Below are 21,851 nucleotides of genomic sequence, written 5' to 3'. Positions count from 1 at the left end.
TTTCAATACTGCTTTGAGAGGTTTTTCTTCATAGAAATTATTTTGGTGGAATATTTCGGTGTTTTTGGTTTCTTTAATTATTATTAACGATATTAAGAAAATATAAGGAGAGGGAATAGCTAAGTTAATTGCACAATTAATTGGCTGCTAATAATAAACAGTTGGAGAAAATCCGTATGCGACGTTTACTGAGGTTGCAAAAAATTATGGCAGGAATGCGCATGGGATATTCTATATTACATTTTATAATAAGTAATAAGAGGACAAAACATTTATGGACACACGCTTTTTTCTGTAAAATGAATCCCTTCTTAATAATATTTAACAAAAATTGTATTTGAATTATATTTACGGACCTGCTTTCTTTGCCGGCATCTATTTCATGTAGTTTTTATTTTGATGTTTCTCCTTACATTCGTAATAATAATTATCGATAACACAGAAAACACAGGGCTCTATGTCGGAAAGTATCGTTATTATTTAGGATTATTTTATAATCTTAGATGTTGGGAGAGAAATTTTGTATGGGAAATCGCGCTTTTTAATTTTGAGTTAAGCGTGAGTTACTCGATGACTTTATTGTTGCTTTTGCACGCAAATTTTTCAAGTTAATCGAGCATAGGATAGCCAGAGGGGAAATAGCGAATAGAAGAGGCCTAAAGTTATTGAGCAAGATTCGCCGCTAGCTGGTATTGTTGACCTCATTTGACTGGTATAACTCACGACCTTACAAACCATGTAATTTCAGGCAGCTCTATTCCCGCGTTGCCAATATATGTTCATTTATACCAGTTGCTTCATCTATTCGCCACTTGCTAACGCTTGGCGAAAATAAGAGGCCTAGTGCGAAAAGCCTTAAGCGGAGCAGAATTTCCATCCATGGTTTTTGGCGCAGTGCGGGCACAAATCCCAAATTTTCATTGACCTTGGATTTGTTGTTAGTATGTGGCACAGTTTGCTGATTTTCTATTTTTTTTCAGACAGTCGTCGAGATAAGACTAAGCGGAAAAATCTCAAGTGTTGAAAAAAATATCCTCTGGAGCACTCATTTCCATATTTCGCACGTAGAGGAGCGCCTTGCTGATTAAGCAGTGTCAATCGTTAGCAAAGAGAGACCGACTAAATTGTCGGCCGATAAAGTATGCAGTGCAATGCTGCTCATTTTCCCATATTGGCTCAAATAAAAAAGTTCCCACATCCAACCTGTCTTAAAATGAATGTTGGTCTCGTCATAAATATATTTAATATTTATTGATATATTATCGATTTAAGACTATCGGTAATAAATTCCTTTGTAATATTAGGGAAAATATAAACAAAAGTACTAATTAAATGAAGTAAAATGAAAATATTGTAAATACTTGAGACAAAAATTTTCCATCAAAAAAATATTTGTTTTATATGATAAATCCGATACTTCGTTGGTAAAATATTTTTGTAAGCGTAATTTCTACAAAAAATAAATTTTTCGTGCTTTATTAAATATTTATTAATGGAGCAAAAATTTATTATATCCTCTTATTGAACAAAAAAATGAAAAAGTACTGAAATACACTTATGTTACACGAGGGCATCCCATCATGCTAAACGTTTTATTATAGATAAAAAGTACAAATACATCACTGCTATTTGATTAATACAACTCTGTAAAATCTTAGCATTTGACAAATAAATTTTTCAGCATTACTTCAAAGTGTGTAATCGTGAAATCTCTTTCTTAGAAAAAGCCGATTTTTTGTGCATATAATAATTTTGTGTGACAAAAAGTATGTCATTTGGTGGGCAGCAAAATCAGCCTTGGCAGCGTAAAGGCGGATTCTATCAGGACGCTGGACAGGGTGGAATGTTTATGCAGCAACATGCGGCTTCTCAATCTGCGTTTGGCCATTCGGCCATTTTTTCGCAAAGTGGCGCCGCACCCTCCGTATCTTATCCCCAGCAACGGTCGAATACATTGAATCCCGTTGCTTTTCAACAACCCAATAATGGTGGCCAAACAATGACCAATTCAATAGGCACCGTAACTAAAATCAATAATGATTGTGGGCTTATAAACGATGAAGTCTTCTTCTACCGCAATGCATGTAAGGGCGTAATCCCGAAGTTGGGTGACCGCGTCGTGTTCGAAGCTACTTATTCTACAACTGGACAATTCAAATGGAATGCAACATTGATTCAACTAATGGGGTAAGCAAATGATTTATAATAAAAAGTATGTATGAAAAAAATCGAATTTATGGGGCGCATGGAAAAATTGATCAAAAAAGTCAAGGGGAGGAATGATTATTTTTACAAAAGATATTAACAAAAAAAAAAACAGTTTTATAACGTTGCTGTTTTAAATGTTCTTTTCTCCGATCACTTTTACCACTTGGATCAAACCGAATGTTAAACTAAATCAAAATAACAAAAAGAAAAATTGGATTTCATATTGTAAAGTTCTTGTCAATTACATTAATATATTGTTTTCCCCGTATATCTCTGATAAAACATTATTTTATAGTGAAAATCTGGAATAAAAAATCACGCGAGTTTTTATTCCAAAGTTTCGCCTGCGGCACTGTTCTTATAAAACAGGATTCTAATATATTGATTTGCTGGTTTATCTGTTGTCTAAAATGTGGTCTCAAATATGTCTGCACTACAAAGCCAAGCCCACACATAAACATATGTATATGTACCTATATACACTTATCAGAAAAAGTATCCGTACACAAAGAAATAAAAGCAACATATTAAGTAATGGATCGTTAAAAAAAGCTAAAACATTGGCTGTGCTTTCCTTTTCTACCACGATATATTTGCTTATAATGTCTAAGTGCGTGGACCGAATTTAAAAATTATAACACGCAAATGTAGTCACTATATCAGCCTTTTGATTTATATTACTTTTTATAAATTAAAATTAAGAATTCATAGCAATTTTTAACGTTAAAAATTCATCTTTTTTTCATAAGCTTGAAAAAATGCCCTATTACAGACGCTTATTTCACTTAAATACAAACACAGAAAAGTAACAAAGTCACTTATAAACATTCTTTATTACATTAAGATTCGATTTAAAGCTATTTTTACTAAATAATAGTCCAAATTCTATTAAAATTCTATTATTACAAATGATCTTCTAACCGTTTGTAATACCGTGCAGAATAAATTTGAGGAGTGAACTGTCAAACGAACGATGAGAGAGAGAAGAACAAAGCGAAATAAGAAAAACCCAGTCAACCAAAAGGGAACAATTCTTTTATTATATATACATATATATTACAAAAGCAAATATTTTTACAAATACTGAAAAATTGGAATAAAAATCGCGCGATTTTTAGTCCAAATTTTCACCTGCTGCGCTTTTTTGATTTCAAATATACATGTATATTACAAAAACAAATATTTTTACAAAAAAAAAATTTTTATAAATAGTGAAACAATGCAAAATCGGACAATTTTTGACCTAAATTTTCGCCATCGGCACTCATAACTTTTACGATAAAACAACGTTTTCATAAGTGCTGTGAAATATAAAATCTAAGTTAAATGCTTGCTGGGTTGACGACTGCTGTATACTCTTCTCTTCAACTGTATTTCAGTACAAACTGCAAATGCGGTCGGAAAAAACCTAATTTTTAAACATCTCCTGGGGGTTCTATAGGGGCACTAGAAGGTTGGGACTTTCACAGTTATAATGGTACAACCTTGCTCTTTCTAATGGGCGTGGTGGGTGGGGCCACGCCCCCTCCCTCTTCGCCCCCCATTTAAATATATCGTGGTAGTAAAGGAAAGTTTTGCCAAAACATTTTTAACCTTGATGAGAAATGTTTAGTTAGTAATTTTTCTACAATTTCTATACATTTTTTCCTTACATTAAAAATTAAAATTTCCATTTCTTTAAAAATTAAATTTCACAAAACGAAAACAAAACAAACTTCACTTCAAGGCAGCAGAAAAAGTATTCGTACATTGCAAAATACGGTAAAAGTATTCATATTTTAAAATAAATTAGTAACTTGGGGGATAACCTTTCCGCTTGAGGGCCTCCGCAAGTCGATGTGGCATAGTATTCGTCAATAAATACGTTTTTAAGTATTTCATTGGAGGTCATACTGTACTGACGGATCCTGCGCTCCAGTAAATCCACAAATGCTCAATGGGATATAGGTCTAGGGATTGGGGCGGGATACTCAATTGGTGATTTGTGTCATGCAGCAACCAGAGCTTAACATTATATGGCGAATGCTTGGGATCATTATCATGCTGAAGCCAGAAATCATCACCAAGGTCCAACTTTTGAACGCTTTGCATCATGCTAGTCTTTAAAATATTTAAATAAGAAGATTTATCCATTGTTGACTCTATAAAAACAAGTTGGCAACTCCTTGTGGTGCCAAAGACCCCCAGACTATCGCACCTCCCCTGCCATGCTTCACAGTTGGTACAAAATTTTCTTTTTCGAACGCAGTACCGGTCTTACACCACACTAGTTTTTTTCCTTTAATGTCAAATATGCAATATTTACGTTCCTAAAATTTTGAAGTGTTGCTAACATATTCGTTTGCAAAATCCATGCTTTTTTTCTGTTTAATACGGATATGTACGGTTTTCTACGTTTTTTCATATTTGAGAAGCCGTAATTCGAAGATTATTTTTCACTGATTGCAATATGGTTCGTTTTTCACGTACGATCAGCTTGCTAGGTCAACCAGAACGGAGCTTTGACTCAATTGAACCAGTTGCCATAGATGACTAGATGTGAAACTCTTTTTCTCGTGAGAGCGCTGAAAAATGTGAATTTTTTATAACATTTTCCAATATTGTCACACCGGTAGAAACATGAATTGGGTATTTTTGAACCAAAGGTCTGGAATTTTTAGTTTCCACACCACCAATGAGGTTAGTATTTAGTGTGCGGTTGCCCAATAGCCTTATATCACTCGTAAACACCTATATATACTAAAAATAAGCACAATCCGTATGAAATATGTACATAAATAAGCAAAAAATTTAAAAATTTATATGTAAATGAAATTATTTAAAACTGAAATACAAAAGTAATTTAATAATAATAAAGTAATGAACGCGTAAATATCTCAAACACAAATTCAGTTCCCTTACCTACGCTTTTCAACCATAGAATATTTACGTATATACAAATTTACATAAACCAACACACAGCTTTCAATAAAATTACATTATGTACATAAGACTAATTAAAAGTAAAAGTCGAAAAGGATGTAACGAGCTTTGGATTCTACAAACTCACTTCAATTCAAATTATTACATTTCAATTGAATTAATTTTAAGACAAATAATTATAAGCATTTCAACATGTCATTTCTCCATTAAGCAAAAACGAACTGTTTTCGTCTGTTATTTTTGGCGCGTTTCTTCTGGCAGCCTGCCATTTCGCCTATCAGCTGTTCAAAATCCCATAATGTGTGAGTGCTGCCAAGTTTTTAAACGTCCTCATGGGCGAGCCCTCTCTCTAAATGAAGAAGTTTCACATCTTATTATCTATGGTTTGAACAGCATACTGTACAGAAGAGTGACTTCCTTCTATGATTTGCCCAATTTCGTGGAAAAATTTGCCTTCATTTGTAAATTTCAGAATAAATTTTCTCTCGCCAACACTAATTTCCTTAGTTTTGAGAGCCATCGATATTTCTTGTACACAAAAACTTTAAAATAACTCCAAAGTAATGTATGTAGTCACAGCAAAGTCAATTACAAACTAAAATAAAACCGTTATTGGGTATGAATATGCCACTGCATACTGCGGGGCATAGATAACTAGATGTGAAACTTATTCATTTTGAGAGAGAGCGCGCCCATGAGGACGGTTCAAAACTTGGCAGCACTCACACATTATGGGATTTTGAACAGCTGATAGGCGAAATGGCAGGCTGCCAGAAGAAACGCGCCAAAAATAACAGACGAAAACAGTTCGTTTTTGCTTAATGGAGAAATGACGTGTTAAAATGTTTATAATTATTTGTCTTAAAATTAATTCAATTGAAATGTAATAATTTGAATTTAAGTGAGTTTGTAGAATCCAAAGCTCGTTATATTCTTTTCGAATTCTACTTTTAATTAGTCTTATGTACATAATGTAATTTTATTGAAAACTGTGTGTTGGTTTATGTAAATTTGTATATACGTAAATATTCTATGGTTGAAAAGCGTAGGTAAGGGAACTGAATTTCTGTTTAAGATATTTTACAAAAATTAAAGGTAATCTGCTTTAACTTATTCTGTTCGTTGTTTGAGAATTTTTTTTTGTTACCCAATTTCTGTGTTATATTAAAAAATCGCAATAAGTCATGTTTTTAATTATAACTTATGTTTTTCGCGTTCATTACTTTATTATTATTAAATTACTTTTGTATTTCAGTTTTAAATAATTTCATTTACATATAAATTTTTAAATTTTTTGCTTATTTACGTACATATTTCATACGGATTGTGCTTATTTTTAGTATATGTAGCTGTTTACGAGTGATATAAGGTTATTGGGCAACCGCACACTAAATACTAACCTCAATGATGGTGTGGAAACTAAAAATTCCAGACCTTTGGTTCAAAAATACCCAATTCATGTTTCTACCGGTGTGGCAATATTGGAAAATGTTATAAAAAATGCACATTTTTCAGCGCTCTCACGAGAAAAAGAGTTTCACATCTAGTCATCTATGCTGCGGGGAATCCCTGTTTTCATGTGTACGGAAACTTTTTCTGCTTCGTTTAAGTGAAGTTTTTGTTTTGTAAAATTTAATTTTTTAAAATGTACTTAGGAAAAAATTTATAGAAATTGTAGAAAAATTACTGATTAAACATTTTTCATAAAAGTTTAAATGTTTTAGATTTCCTTTGAAGAATTTCTTAATATGTTGCTTTCATTTCTTTGTGTAGGGATACTTTTTCTGGGAAGTGTATATAAATTTCTCCGTAATATATTAGTAAATATTTAAATGCTGCAATATTAAGTCAGCAACCCTTTAACGCCTTATAAACAAAATGTAATTATCGCTACATTTCAATAGAGTCAATTATGGCTTCATTTCGTTACGCAAACATGCATACATTTTTATTAACAATATATAATATTATATTTAAATTAATATTTACCGAGCTTTATGGAAAATATAGTTTAAATATCTTACCTTGTGTAAATGGAATTGAGCTATGACCTCTAAGAATATTTACTTTCGTGTACTTAGTGATAAAAGTTGAATAAATTGATAAATTGAAATGTTTTTTATTAGCAACTTTGAACGGAGAAAAAATCATTTCGCTCGTTCAGATTATTAGCACTGCGATCGATACCCATCAATTGGTTACCCCTTGACTTTTTTTGATCAATTTTTCCATGTGAACCATAAACTGGATAATTACAAAAAATTTCTTTTAAATCTCAAAGGAGCACAATGTCTCATCAAACGCAACATTTACCGTCGCTAATGGGAAATAGTGGCAGAGCCGGTAGTGGCTATAATGCAGTCCCGCCTCCGAACGAATATCAACTTGCGCAAATGCAACAACGTCGTCGTTCACCAAGGCATTCATCGCCCATGCGTGGAGATCGTTCGAATGTGCGAAATGATCGTGAAAGAGATCGACGCGGTCGTAATCCACTTTCACGGGAACGAGAAGATGTAATTGGGTCTAATATATATTATATCATATATAATTGAATCAATTTCTACTTAGGATGAAAGAGATCGCAAACGTCGGCGGGCGGATAGTGAACGTAGCCGCGAGCGCGCTATATCATCCATAGGGCGGGGACATGAAAGAGATCGTGCTCGCCCTGAAGGAAAGCCTGATACCGCTTTGGAACGCAGAGAGCGTGATCGGGAGCGTGAGCGTGAACGGGAAAAAGAACGCGAACGTGACAGAGATCGTGAGCGTGAGAGAGAACGCGATAAAGAACGTGGAGAACGTGCCGAACGCAGTCCTTATCGTCCGCCGGTCAAAGGTCGACGCACCCGTGCAATTCGACGATATATGATTCAAATACCTAAAAATATTTTGGCTTAGTAAGTTTCTTTTTTTAATTTATAAAAGTAACTTCTATATATTTTAAGCCATCTTAAATCGGTCACTACGTCTTTTCCATTTTCCAGCAAATCAGCTGATTTACAAGAGTTACGTCAACGTTATTCAACACTATATATTCCATCGGACTTTTTTCACGCCAACATTTTGTGGCCTAAAGTTTTCACACCGGAAAATGCTTTTTCACTACGTCGCCCTTGTCGGTTTCATATAATGCATCGCATAGTGGATTCTCCATTTGAACAAAACAATGACGTTCTAGAACCTTCAGATGCTGATTACTTGTATTCTGCTAAAGTAATGCTTCTAGCTTGTCCCCCAATTACTGAACTTTATCAAAAATGCTTCGAAGAAGACGACAATGACAACGAACAGAATGCAGTACATCCATCTCGATTAATTAGTTTTCTCGTAGGTACTAGGGGGAGAAATGAGCCTATGGCCATTGGTGGCCCCTGGAGTCCATCGCTCGATGGTGAAAATCCTGACAAGGACCCTGCCGTATTAATACGTACGGCTATACGCACATGCAAAGCATTAACTGGAATCGATTTATCACAATGCACCCAATGGTATGTAAACTAAATATTTATATAGACAATTGAAGCAATATATGTATGTTTAATGCTTGCAAAATTTGTTCGAAAACAATAGTAGGGCTGTTGAAATTAAACAAATATCTAAGTTACGTTCAAAAACATAACTCCTATTATTAGGCGAACCTAAAATTTATCCGACAGGAATTTCAATTTAAAAAATTTAGAAACTTAACACTTTAAGTGCTGGAAGTGAAGAGGGATGAATCCAATTCCATTCTTGTGATCTAGCACCCTCCTCGGAGTATGAAAGTCATACGTAAATTTTAACAGAAAAAAATGTAGTGTGTATTTCGTCTAAATTTCTACTGTTCGTATATACTCCTTTAAAGTTTTCGCGCCTAGACTGTCCATACTTCTTTACCAAATTCAGAAAAACGTAAATTGGCTCTTCTTTATTTTCTTACGTATAAACGGAATAGATAAAAAAGTTATCTTAAAAGTCAAAATATGATATTATCTTATCAAAAGAAAAATAGCAAATGCTATGCAATATTTTTATATTTACTGCCCCATCTGCAAAAGGGTTTCCTTGATTGCAGAACAATTTTATTAACGGCTCACATCTATTTATTAATTTTTAGCGATGTAGGTTTAGTGGCCTCAACTTTTCGAACTCTGCTCTATTATATCCACACTGTAGTTATTTCAACCAAAGGGAATATTGTGATATATTGTATATTTATACTACACTAATGGTGCATACAATGTTATGTGAAATAACTATAATATTTTTTCATACAAAGATTTATTTATGTTAAGATTTCCGATTTTTTTTACCCACTGTGTGTTTATCATCGAAACAACCTAGTGGAAAATTGGGGCGTGCATTGCCTTTATCTTATAATGAATTAAATGTGAAAATGTATGCAAGAAAGCAACGCACGCGAGATACTCGAGGAGAGTATGTGATAGAAATATCTGCAGTATAAAGCGTTGTTTAAGAATTGTAACAAAGCGAAGCTCTCCGAAAGTAATATGTGGGCGTCCTACGACTTACCTTCTGCATTACTATTTATTACTACTTTTATACTGAAAATCTTCATATCACATTACTTTTTCGCTTACTTTGCGTTGAATCATTTCTGCAATTTTTTCCATTCATAATTTCATATGTTGAAAAAGGCATGTATCACCCTACTTCTCCACTGGGATGAGAAATGCCACGTATTTGTATTTTATTAACAAAATAATATTCTTTACAGCAAGGTGCACACACATTTTATGCAACGAAATATTCAATTTATTTTCTTAGCGTCAATATTACAATACTATTGCGGTTGTGTACCCCGTTACCCCTTTTCATTCAAAATTTTAAATAACATCAAAACAAAAAAAAATAAGAAAAAACAAAAAACAAAAACGAGCACAAAAATTTTCCACATTCCTTATGATTTTTTTCTTTCTTTTCCATGTTCGTAAATGCGTCTGCTTTGCTTCACCATTTCACTGGTGATTGCACTCATTATATACAATAACAATAAAAAATAATCCAAACCAAAACTCACAAACAAACTGCGTTCTGGACGACACCTCAACTCATCGGATCGGCAAATATCAACATCGTCGTGGAACAACAAAATAAAACAACCGACACGAATATGCCTGTCGTGGAACCGGAACTGGAACCGGAACCGATGGATAATTGAAACTGCGTTCCTCTCTAAATTTTGTTGTTTCTCTCGTTGTTATTTGATGTGATACCTCAACACCCACAACTTTACGTGATGTCAAACCACAATTACTACTCACTCAACACTAACAACAAAACTTCAATACGAATGTTGATGCTGCATATTCCCGGGGGCTTCATGATAATATGGTCGTATGTCGAACGGCGATTGGAAATCGATTTATTCGATTGGGGTTTCTTTGGTTCGATTTGTTTGCATAGGTACCGCTTTGTGGAGCTTCACTATCATCGTCAAGATCACAAGAAGAAGGACGCACAACCGCGTATTGAAACCGTTGTTATATATTTGCCTGATGTTCATTCTTGTATGCCGAATTCAACTCAATGGCAAGAACTTACTCACGTCTACAAGAATGCCGTTGAAGGTGTAATCGCTCGTAAAAATGCTGCTGCAAAGGCAGCTGCTGCAAGCACCGCCGCCGCTGATGCTGAAATGGCCGATCCCTCGCCTACCGCTGCTGACGGTGATGCTGCCGATGCTTCGGCCACCGATGCTACAAAAGAAGAACCGGATAAAACCACTGGAGATGAAAGTGTAACAACCAATAACGAGAGTGGCGCGGAAACCACATCTAACGGAGTAGGCGAAAATGCTGCTGATAGGGATGCTGAAGACGGAGCTGACACTTCTATGGAAGTTATTACTATAGAGGAGGTAGAAATAAGCGCTGATGGTGACAACAATGATGATCAAAAGGCACACATGCAAATGATATTTTTAAGTTATTAACAAGAATAAGTTTTCTTTAATATGTTTGTATGTATGCCGTTGTTTAGATGAGCCTTTTTGTTTCGTCGATTTCGTTTTTATACTCGTACCATATGATTGCATTATCTTTCACGCGCTCATAACGTGGGCGTTAAATGAAATCTTTTAGCGCAGCGCATAGATTGAATTTTATTTTTTTTTTTTTATTATTCAATTAATTACATTGGACAAAGTGTCCATACTACATAGATAGTTTTGTAACCTCCAAAAGCAAGCTGGCTATGTTCCGTTCGAAATGGCACACCAAATAACATATTCGCTATCTGCAAATACAGTATTTGATTTAAGCATTTGAAAATCTTCAATACAAACGCCCCATTTAACAATTAGGATTTCAGTATTATGCGCAGATTCCGTCAAATTTAAAGTTCATATTCACATCCTTTTGAATAAATTCAGTTCAATAATGTCGGCAAATCAGAGTTGCTGACGATACTCAATTGTGCGTATATGTTTATGTGTATATAATTAACACTAATTATTTAGAAAAAAAACACTGAAAATGCAGAATGAAGACATTATGAAATAGTGTACGACGATGTAGTTCAACTTCGCTTTAATAACACATGCTGATTTCAGGATGACCAAACGGAAGCTACACATTATTCTAAATTGGATTTGAAGTCGATGAAGGTGCAGGAAATACGCGATGAGTTAGCTGCACGCGATCTCAATGCTAAAGGTATAATTTTATTCGTACTCCCATAAATTCGTAAATCCATATCCGATTACACACACGCTTTTTTGACAGGTGCCCGCAATATCATAATGGCTCGCTTGGCAAAGGCATTAAACACTGAAAAGGCGGAAGATAAGGAAACGAAGAAGGCAGAGCCCAAGACCAAACAGGCCAAAAATCAAACCAAGCCCGTTAAAAAACCCGAAACAGTTACCAAGAAAACGGAGCCAAAAAGTGAAGAAACCGCAGAAGACGAAGAAAACGATAAATCTAAGGAAGAAGAACAGGAAGACCAAGAAGAATGGAATGATGTCATTGACGTTGATATGAGTGACATTGTCATACTTGACGAGTATGATTCAAGTAAAAATCCAGAGGTAAATCCTTATTGCCAACATTTTTATTTTACTTTGTGAAAGCAAAACATATTTTGATTATTTCAGGAAACACCAAAAGAGTTGAATGAGAAGGAGAAAGGTCAATTGGTTCGCCGTTACAAATTACCAACTAAAGAGCACATTGTGGTACATCCAAATAAAACCGCCAAAGGTGGCAAATTCGATTGTTCAATTATGTCCTTATCCGTGCTGTTGGATTACGGGCCTGCTGATACAAAGGAACGCTTCTTTGAGGTATTGGCACTATTTTATACAATACCGAAAAACTAGTCAAAGACAGTCGGAAAATAACGATGGTGATGAAACGATTAAAAAACTTCTTTTGGCGGCTTAAAAGTTAATATTATAGTATACAATGAAATTAGTTTGTATCAATCATAGTCCGTCTCATATAGACGAAACGATCCAAAACCATATCCAACCAACTACTGCCAATTTTCTTAGTTTATGGAGAATTTTCTATGCCATTACAACGAACAGGAGTTCGAATTTATGAAAGAACCAATCAAATGCGCGAAACTCAAATTTCCTAGGTCGTCTCGCAAATCAAAACGAATTTTCGTTTTATCTTTTCAAAGCTAAGAAATTTTAGAATAAATAAATAATTGGCACATACGCTTCTGTCAGGTGTTTGGCCGAGCTCGTCTCCCTACTTGTGGTGTGCGTCTTGATGTTGCTCCACAAATGGAGGAACCTACAGTTTCAAGACGACTCCGAACGCCAGATATGTTTTATGAGGATCTTTTTCATTGCAGAAATACACTCGGAGGTTTGCCATTGCCTGCCGAGGGGCAACCCCTATTAGAAAACACTTTTTCTTCATTTTGGTGTTTCATGCACGGAGATTCAAACCTACGTACTCCGAATGATGATACTCCGATACACAAACGCATTCGGCTAGGGCGGCCGCTAAGAAATTTTACCGGGTTGTTTTTCGGCCATAAGGCATTATAAACTTCCAAAGAGATATTCTCTCTTCTTTCGCTCAGAGATATTCTCGCTCAGCTCTGGCTTTGTGATGATTTTATAAAAAGAAATATATACATTTATTGCTTTGTTACTCCATAGGTGTCTATTTTTGCTGAATTATTCAACGAGATGTTAATGCGTGACTTCGCCTTCAATATCTACAAAGAGATGTACCTTTATAAAGAAGAGAACAATGCTTCCAAAGATGCTGCAAAGGATAAGAAAGAGGGTGACACTAATGGCGAAGGTAAAACAGATGCTGAAACCATGGAGGTCGATGAGGAGTCAAAAGCTTCTACGGACACAAAAACAAATGCTGATGGCGCTGGCGACAAAACTATATCGGAGCGTAGAGCTTCAAAACGTAGCGTTGATGTAGAAGCAGACACAGAAACGCCATCTAAGAATGCAAACGAGCGCAAGCAAAAGTCGGCTACCGGCAAGGATAAGGAAAAGGAGAAAGAAAAAGAGAAAGAACACGTTTCAGACCGAAAAATGATTGTTGTGAAGCCACAACTTTTGCTATCATTTATTTATTTTGACACTACACATTGTGGTTACATATTTGAAAAGGATCTGGAAGATTTGTTCACTGTGCTGGGTTTGAATTTATCACGTGGCCAAATTCGCAAAGTGCTGGGTAAACTTTCCATCCGACAAGCGTTTTACTACCGGTAATAAATATGCTTAGTGTAATTAAAAGAAAATTATGGTTGTAATCGATGAATTGCTTATTTTAGAAAACTTACTGATAAGGAAGAATCAGTTGAGGCACCTCCTAAAATTGAGGACGTAGACGATATACCCAGTGAGGAGTTAAATAAAATTGCGTTGGGAAACAACGTTTACATCCCGAATGAGAATGAGCTGAGTGGTGGCGGCGGAGTTGTGGAAAGAGCGACCTCTTCCAAAACCGATGCAAATGATAGTGATGGTAATAATATAGTTTTATAGCTTTTAGTTTTAGGTTATTTTATTTTAATACTGTTGCCCCGAATGCCTAGGTCTAGTCAACTATAAAGGAATTGTTATCCATGTTGGCAAATTATTGGAACAAATCAAACGCACCGAAAAGAACTACGGAGACTTAGAAAAGTTGTACAATGATCTGCGGAAGCAGCACACGGAATTGCACAGAGATCATACCAAGGCTAATACTAAAAGCAAAGATTTACAATCCGAGGTGAAAACCTTGAGCCGAAAACTATCTGATGCAAATCAAGATTTATTTGCCCTTAATGTGAGTACACTCATATGCTTGTGTTTCTTTTACAAACTAAAAACTTGTTAATACTAATTTCTTCATTTCTAATTGCAGCGTAAATATAGAGATCAGCATAATACACTCTCAACTATTTACAACCGTGTAGCGCCATATTTCAACCGTGAGAAAGACAAAGATCATAAATCGGATAAGGATGCAGATAAGGATAAGGATAAAGATAAAGACAAGGATGCAAAAGATAAACCTAAAGAAACTGCTAAGTCCAGCAAAGATAAGGAGAAAGAGAAAGATAAGGACAAAGAAAAGGAGAAGACGAAGGAAAAGGAAAAAGAAAAAAACAAAGATAAAGAGAAGACAAAGGAAACTGGCAAAGATGTTGAAAAGAGCAGTGGAGACAAAGGCGCCAAGGATAAAAATGAGGAAAGCAAAGCAGTTGTCATAAAAGAGGAAAGCAAAGAAACTGTCATAAAAGAGGAAGAATTTATAGCCGAAGAGGATGAGGAAGATGGAGACGAAGAGGAAGAGGAAGAAGTAGAAGAAACCAATGAAGACTAAAAATGCATTTATTTCAAGAGTTAAGCAGGAGCATGATAAGAATATATAATATATGTATGGAATGTTACACCAATTTTTACTAAAGCCTTTGTACGGCAGCGAAAATACTTCTAAGCACATCATATGATGTCAATATCTTCTTCAGTATACACTGTAACGCATATTCACAGTAATAATATTGAATGAATTTGCAAAAGTACATTTCAAATAAAGAATTACATTGGTTTGATAACAGTACATTCACTTTTAAATTGATTAATGATGTTGTTTCACAAATGGAGGTACCTACAGTTTTAAGCCGACAACGAACGGCGGATTGTTTTTTATGAGAAGCTTTTTCATGGCAGAAATACAGTCGGAGATCTGCTATTGTCTGCCGAGTGGCGATCCCTATTAGAAAAAACGTTTTCTTCATTTTGGTGTTTCACTGAAATTCGAACCTACATTCCATCCGTATTGGAATTAGGTTTGATTATTTTCACATCTAATTAGAAATTTAAAACGGATCACTTCAAAATTTGTGAACTGAATCTAGAACGCTTAGACGTTTTTAGCAACACCAAAATTGGTAATCCTTTCGAGGCTGTAGAAAACTTATGCGTGAACACGCACACACTCCCGGGAGTTAAGGCCAGACATTAGAGCTACCTTTGCACAAAATTAAATGAGCATTTAGCTGAGGGATTTGAGGTGGCACATCATCCACCTTTGAAGGGTTAGGGGCATTGTTAAAGACATTAGATGTTGAGATGAACAAAGTTGTTATCTTCTCGAACAGCCAAACAGCGTCTCTGAATGGTGGAATGGATTTCTGTCATCTGTAGGTAATCGACCCAACCTTTTTGCACAAATTTTCATAAGTTACCAGCAAAGACCTGATTCAAAAATTGTAAGTTCGATGTTAAAGACGTATAACTTACCAACAGAACATTGGTCGGCCACACTTACGATAGCGTTACTTGCCCATGATTCGTGTCATCGACTCGGAGCTATGTGAGTGCGGAGAGGTAATATTTTATGCACACCAAGTTTTTATTATGTCAGACCAAATCCAATAAGGAGTAAGGAGTAAACAAAAAGCCATTTTTAATTGTGTTTTATATACATAGTACGTGCGAGCAAGGGTAGGTAGTCGCTCCCACGACAGTCGGTTCTACGCGCGGACTGTCATTTCAGCAGCATTTCCCAAACTAATTTGGGTGCTGCTACACCAACAATACCGACGAGATCCAGGACAAAACCGATCGACAATTACTAGACCGAACCAACGATCCTTGCCATGCCCCTTGACTCCATGCTATCCAGAGTCGTGCTTGACAAGAGATACAGTGTGGTGCTGCCAGAGGCTCGATGAACTTTGTTGTGAAAAACAGATGAAGAGGCAAATCGATATGTGTCTGTATCGACAGTCAAGCTGCGCTCATGGCCTTAGACAGCCCCCCAACCGCTAACCGCTTCAAGGGCAGTCGAGTCCTGTAAATCCAGACTGAACTATGTCGGTAGACATAATAGCTTGATGGTAACATGGGTCCCGCTACACGTGGATAACGAGATCTCTGACTCTTTAGCCAGAATGGGCTCTGCGGCCAACTTTCTTGGCCCGGAGCCGTTCTGCCACTCCCTTCTGCAGCCATCAAAGCAACGGTTAGCAAACGGGTTACTTTAACCCACAAGCGAGCTTAGCAGGCTGAGAGAGGCTGCAGATGGACAAAACTGATGTTACCTGTCATGTCTAACCGACTGTCACAGTTCCTCCTGTCACTAAGCAGAGGGGACTGTAGGAGGCTGATTGGACTGATGACGGGCTACTTTCTATGGGCAAAGCACATGGAAAAGGTGGGCATCTCAGACAGTGCACTCTGCCCAGCATGTGGAGAGGAGAACGAGACGGCGGACCAGTTTCTGTTCGTCAGCCTTAGCTCGAATCAGGCTTGAGGTCCTTGGCACTGATGTGTTAAGAAGCGACCACCTTGGCTCCTTGGCACTACAAGATCTACTCAGATTTCTTCGGAAGTCGAATACATTTAAAGAAAATTGAAAAGGGAATACAAGGGCAGTACAATGGATTTAATTGTCCCGACAAAAATATAAAAAATACTGGAACGAACAGTGTACAGACTATAAACGATATTCCTTGGGAGACACTTACCACCTTCTTAAGCTTCCGACCCCCGAATGCCATTATCGGAGTCCAACCACCATCCATACCAGACGAAGAGCTCCAGCTACCCCGAGAGATCCGCGTAAGCTTGGCACAATTACGTTCTGGATACTGTAGCAGGTTAAAGTCCTACCTGTCCAGAATTGACCGCGACATACCAAACATATGTCCAGCATGTGAAGGCACCCCGCACGACTCTAACCACTTTTTCAAATGACCCATCAAACCTACTCACCTAATACCCCTCTCCCTTTTGACCCAACCTATTGAAACAGCAAGTTTCCTGGACCTACCCTGAGATGAGCCAGACGAAGACGACCGGTGTTGTACATAACACTTATAAGTATAATGCTACAACAACAACAACAACATCCATCTCTCTCCTTCTCAAAACTTCTATTTACTCTCTCTTTCTCTCTCTCTCTTTGGTCCAACATCATGTTTTCCGGTCTTGACCTCGGTAACCACACTGAACATTTTCACCGACCACAGTTGAGATAGGCTACACTAGACAGGGCTAGACAGTTCAAACCCACCCATCTAACACCCCTCTCCCTCTGGACCCAACTAATCGAAGTTTCCTGGGCCTACCGTTAGATGACCTAGACGAAGTCCACCGGGTATTTACATTGCACTGACAGGGTTTAGTATTGCTGCTACTACAACAACAACCGACCATAGCTACAACAGCTGATACGTTCCCACTACAGTCGGTTCTACGTAAACCGAACGGCCCGGATTTATATGCGGCCAAAGACTGTCACTTGCAACACTCCCCGTATATGTATGGGGAATGCTGCTACAACAACAACACCGTGGAGATGATGAGCCTGACTTTAAAATCCAACTGCTGCAACAACAATGCTAAATTAAAACTATTGCTAAAATGTATGTATGTACTTACTGATACGTTTACGGTAACAATCTCGGTAGAAAATAAACCGGAACAAAAACTCTCAGAGCATTTAGTTTAGAAAATACGTTATTTTATTGGTTGTGAAAGCAAAGTGCTTAATTACTTATAAATAAGACACAAAAAATATGTTTAGAAAAAAAGTTTGTTTGCACGATTCAAACATTTAAGTTTTTCAAATATTTAACTTGTATATATGTATATGTGTACGTGATTCACTTAAGTAATACTTATACGAGAACTGTCCATTTCATTATACTTAGTATTTTGAAATGGTTCATTTTTTAGTTCCTTACAATATTTCTACTCTCTAATTCCATTTGTAAATGGTGTGCGTGCCCAACAAATTGCTGAACTTTGCCTAAGCGATTAAATATTTGCTTACAGCTACGAGATTATGACATTTTATTTAAAATTTAATAGAACATTTAAGCAGCCCATAGATTTTGGTACTCAAAAATTTAACATTTATTTTTTTAAAACGAAATTTAGCCTGCTTATTCATTACTAGGGTAATTAGTAAGGATGACAGTCAAATTATTCAAACATATGCTATTAAAAAAATTAAACATCCTGAATGAATGCTATAAAATACACCTTTCTAAGCACAACAACAAAAGTAAAAAGTTGGTAGAAACTCCGCTTTTAAATCCATACCAATAATACGTAATCGATGCATACGTCTCTACTTTTCCTAATTATCGCAAAATCAATCCATTTCAATTTACTAAAAACTCTTAGGCATCGTCGACGCGACCCATTGGTCGCAAAACGATACGTGGATCAGGTTCGAGCATACGATCAGACTCTTCGGCGCTACTGAGGCTACAATTTATAGAGGATTTCATTTAAATTTCGTAATACGAATTTTATGAATGAATACAACCAAAGGCTCACCAATCTTTGTTATCAGGCATCAAATTTCTACGTTCTTCTTCATCACAGCGGTGCGGCAACTCTGATACTGGTGCATATTGTGTATGCGATACCAGCGGATCTGTAGAAGGATTTAACGCCATTATGCCTTCACCACAAACACCTCCATTCTGGCATTGCAATTGTCTAGCAAGTGATTTTTTCTTATCAAACAATGGACATTGACAAATACAATTACGCCGCCAATCAGCCACCGTTATGTACACGCCTGAAAGTATGCCAGAAATGAGATTTGTTAGCATGTAAATCCAAAAAAAAATATATTATATCTTCGCTTACCAAGGCAAAACAATCCGGTTGCCGAAAAAAAGGCACCCGAGATGATCATGCCAATTGGCATTTGTGAACAAGTCATAACAGCATCGTCATCGGCTAGATCCTTGGAGTTTCTATTAATGAAAATGTGACCTGCGATGGAGCTAGCTACTACTGCAATGCCAGTCGCTAAAGTTATAAGCCCAAAAAGCAGCAGCATAATCTATAAAATTATACATATGAACGTTATTTTAGTTTTAAAAAGATATACTCGTACATAACCAAAAATTGTTTATTACAAGAAAATTTAGTTTTGAATTACGTGCATGCACATGTACATACATCCCCTATAAATATAAAATGGTGCTACATATCGCACATATTTTTCAAGTCACAACTCAAATTTCTAAAAATCGTTATTACGGGTTTTTGATATACATTTCTAATAAAGCATTTATATTACTCCTCATGCTATATAAATAGAAATGGTGAAGACGAGGTTTTCACTTAGACCCTACCCAGCGTGACAGTGTCTTATGATTGCCTTTTATGTTTTCTGGCAAACTAATAAAGATTTTTTGTTCAATTTCCATAATTATAATACCAAACGTACGTACGTGCATACATAGAAGATAAGGGAGAATATTAATATTCTCTGCTTATTCTATTCGTGCTCGTTGGATAACTTTTGTTACATAGTGCATAAATTTAGGAGACGAAAAAGTGATTCGCAAGCAAAATATTTACTCGCATGCAAGCAAACTAAAATCTCTTTGTTAATCATGCCATCGATAAAACTTGCAGAAATGTACGTTAATTCAGATTAAAAAAATAATTGCATTTAGTTTTAATAAATAATTCCAGAAATTATTGAGAACAATGACTATTACCTGAAATCGAGGATTGCTCAGTAATTTGCATGCTATTGAACGACTGCTATTGTTCCTGCCTGGCCGAGGCTCATAAGAGACCGATACGGTTGTTGGTTGATAAACTGGATCTGCTCCCATTGGCATTCTACGCAAAAAATGTATTATTGTTTTTATAAAAGCATTCCACATTATTGCTTCTTATATCATTGACCAATATAAAGCGTTTGTTATCTTATTAGCAAAATAATTTGAAGGTCAAAATGAATCCTGAGTTCATACCTTAATTTTTGTATTTAACTCAAATTTCTTTGCTTCAGCGCCTGATTCTTGTTGCTTCAAATTTTAATTTAAAGAACTTGCTAAGTTTTCTCGATACTCAAAATTCAATATTGAATTCTTTACAAAATATATACTTGGCCGTCAACTACTGTTTTTTTTTTAACAATGCAAATGCATCCTTTTGTGTCCAGTAGGAGAATCGGTGCTGCCAAACAGTATACGAAAAAATTAACATAAAAAAAAACTGTTTGTTAACCCTCAGTGTTGCTAAGAAATGTAGAGTAGCAATTGTTTTTCTGCCTTTTAGAGAAGCTATTTTCATAACACTGATAAATTTGATATTAAGGCTTACCTTGGGTTTACACAGAACAATGCTCTAAAGAAAATTGAAAATACGTATTAGCTGTCGATAAAGAGAAAAATTGTTGTGTAATGTCCAGGTAGTTATAAAGACAATCCACTTTTATGCAAACCGCCGTTAGTGTCGTGCCGTACAAATTACTTCCTTTCTCCGGATTGCCCGCTCTTTGTGATTAGCTTTTGCTATCTTCTGCGAATTGCAAAGAAACGCCACCGAATCGATTATTTACGCCATATAATTTGCCAAATTTACTGTCTTCGAAAAATCATTTCCACTAAGGAAGTTATAAATTTATTAGAAAAAAAAATGTGAGCATTGCTACTGTCTCTACAAAACTGTCCATATTTCGCGCTTTTGACAACCGATGACATCAGAGCTTTGGATAAACTAAGTTACTTGCTTGTGAATGTTTGTGGTTTTTAAATTAAATAAACTAATGTAAATTAAGTTCCTCGTGTTCAATTGTGAAAGCACGAATTATAGCAATATTTTCAAACGCAGTTTTTTTGCCGATAAAAGTACGTTGACATATGCATTAATTACCAATAAATCCACAAAATTAATCTACCCGTTCACATATGGAAGATTACCTGCAAAATTAACAATCAGCTGTCAATACTGTTGTGAAAGGTTTTTCTTAATAGAAACTATTTTGGTAGAATATTTCGGTGTTTTTGGTATGTTTAATTATTACTATCGATATAAAGAAAATACTAGGAGAACGAATAGCTAATTAAATTGAGCAATTGGCTGCTAATAATAAACAGTTGGAGGAAATCCGTAAACGAGGTTTACTTAGGTTTCAAAAAATTATGGCAGCATTCAAAATTCGATAATTTATTTTATTTATGGACACACGATTTTTTTCTGTTATATGCCAGTAAAAAATGAGAAAATCCACAAACTAGCAACAAATGAAAATTTAAATTACATGGGATTTGTGTCCGCACTTCGCCATACACGATGGATTTTCTTCCAACTACAACAAATCCCTGGGAAGTTTACCCTGTTTGTGGCCAGCTTAAATGAAAGATTCTTGCAAGATTCGTTTACTCGACTTTACTGCCGGTAGACAAACAGTCATGGCTAATTAAATTTATGAGAATATTGATCCATTCTTTGCGCTATTGATTGGCAGCAC

The 21,851-nt window shown here is 35.9% G+C and overlaps 2 protein-coding genes across 3 annotated transcripts; one reads left to right on the top strand and one right to left on the bottom strand.

Annotated features, from left to right (window-relative positions):
• The first annotated feature begins 1,656 nt into the window (after nt 1-1,656).
• LOC128857975 (cell division cycle and apoptosis regulator protein 1-like) lies at nt 1,657-15,170 on the top strand. Of its 2 annotated transcripts, none has more exons than XM_054093843.1 (12): nt 1,657-2,187; nt 7,412-7,646; nt 7,702-8,030; nt 8,118-8,621; nt 10,540-10,993; nt 11,687-11,789; nt 11,859-12,163; nt 12,230-12,418; nt 13,253-13,827; nt 13,894-14,087; nt 14,158-14,393; nt 14,472-15,170. In XM_054093843.1, exons 1-12 carry the CDS (start codon nt 1,769-1,771, stop codon nt 14,931-14,933), a joined length of 4,005 nt encoding a protein of 1,334 aa, XP_053949818.1. In that variant the 5' UTR covers nt 1,657-1,768; the 3' UTR covers nt 14,934-15,170. The 2 variants fall into 2 exon arrangements, with proteins under 2 accessions (XP_053949818.1, XP_053949817.1); XM_054093842.1 differs by having other exon boundaries at nt 10,540-11,035.
• Nucleotides 15,171-18,058: 2,888 nt separating this feature from the next.
• On the bottom strand, nt 18,059-20,571 carry LOC128856450 (uncharacterized). Its single transcript, XM_054091753.1, has 5 exons — nt 20,350-20,571; nt 20,089-20,215; nt 19,223-19,421; nt 18,905-19,151; nt 18,059-18,832 (listed from the first exon to the last, which is right to left on the bottom strand). The coding sequence occupies exons 2-5, from the start codon at nt 20,212-20,214 to the stop codon at nt 18,745-18,747; spliced, it is 660 nt and encodes a 219-aa protein (XP_053947728.1). The 5' UTR covers nt 20,215; nt 20,350-20,571; the 3' UTR covers nt 18,059-18,744.
• Nucleotides 20,572-21,851: the final 1,280 nt, after the last annotated feature.

The sequence above is a fragment of the Anastrepha ludens genome, chromosome 3, assembly GCF_028408465.1.
Source record: "Anastrepha ludens isolate Willacy chromosome 3, idAnaLude1.1, whole genome shotgun sequence".
NCBI classification, from domain to species: Eukaryota; Metazoa; Arthropoda; class Insecta; order Diptera; family Tephritidae; genus Anastrepha; species Anastrepha ludens.
Note: the sequence above shows the minus strand (reverse complement) of the source record. Positions and strands in the feature narration are given on the sequence as shown.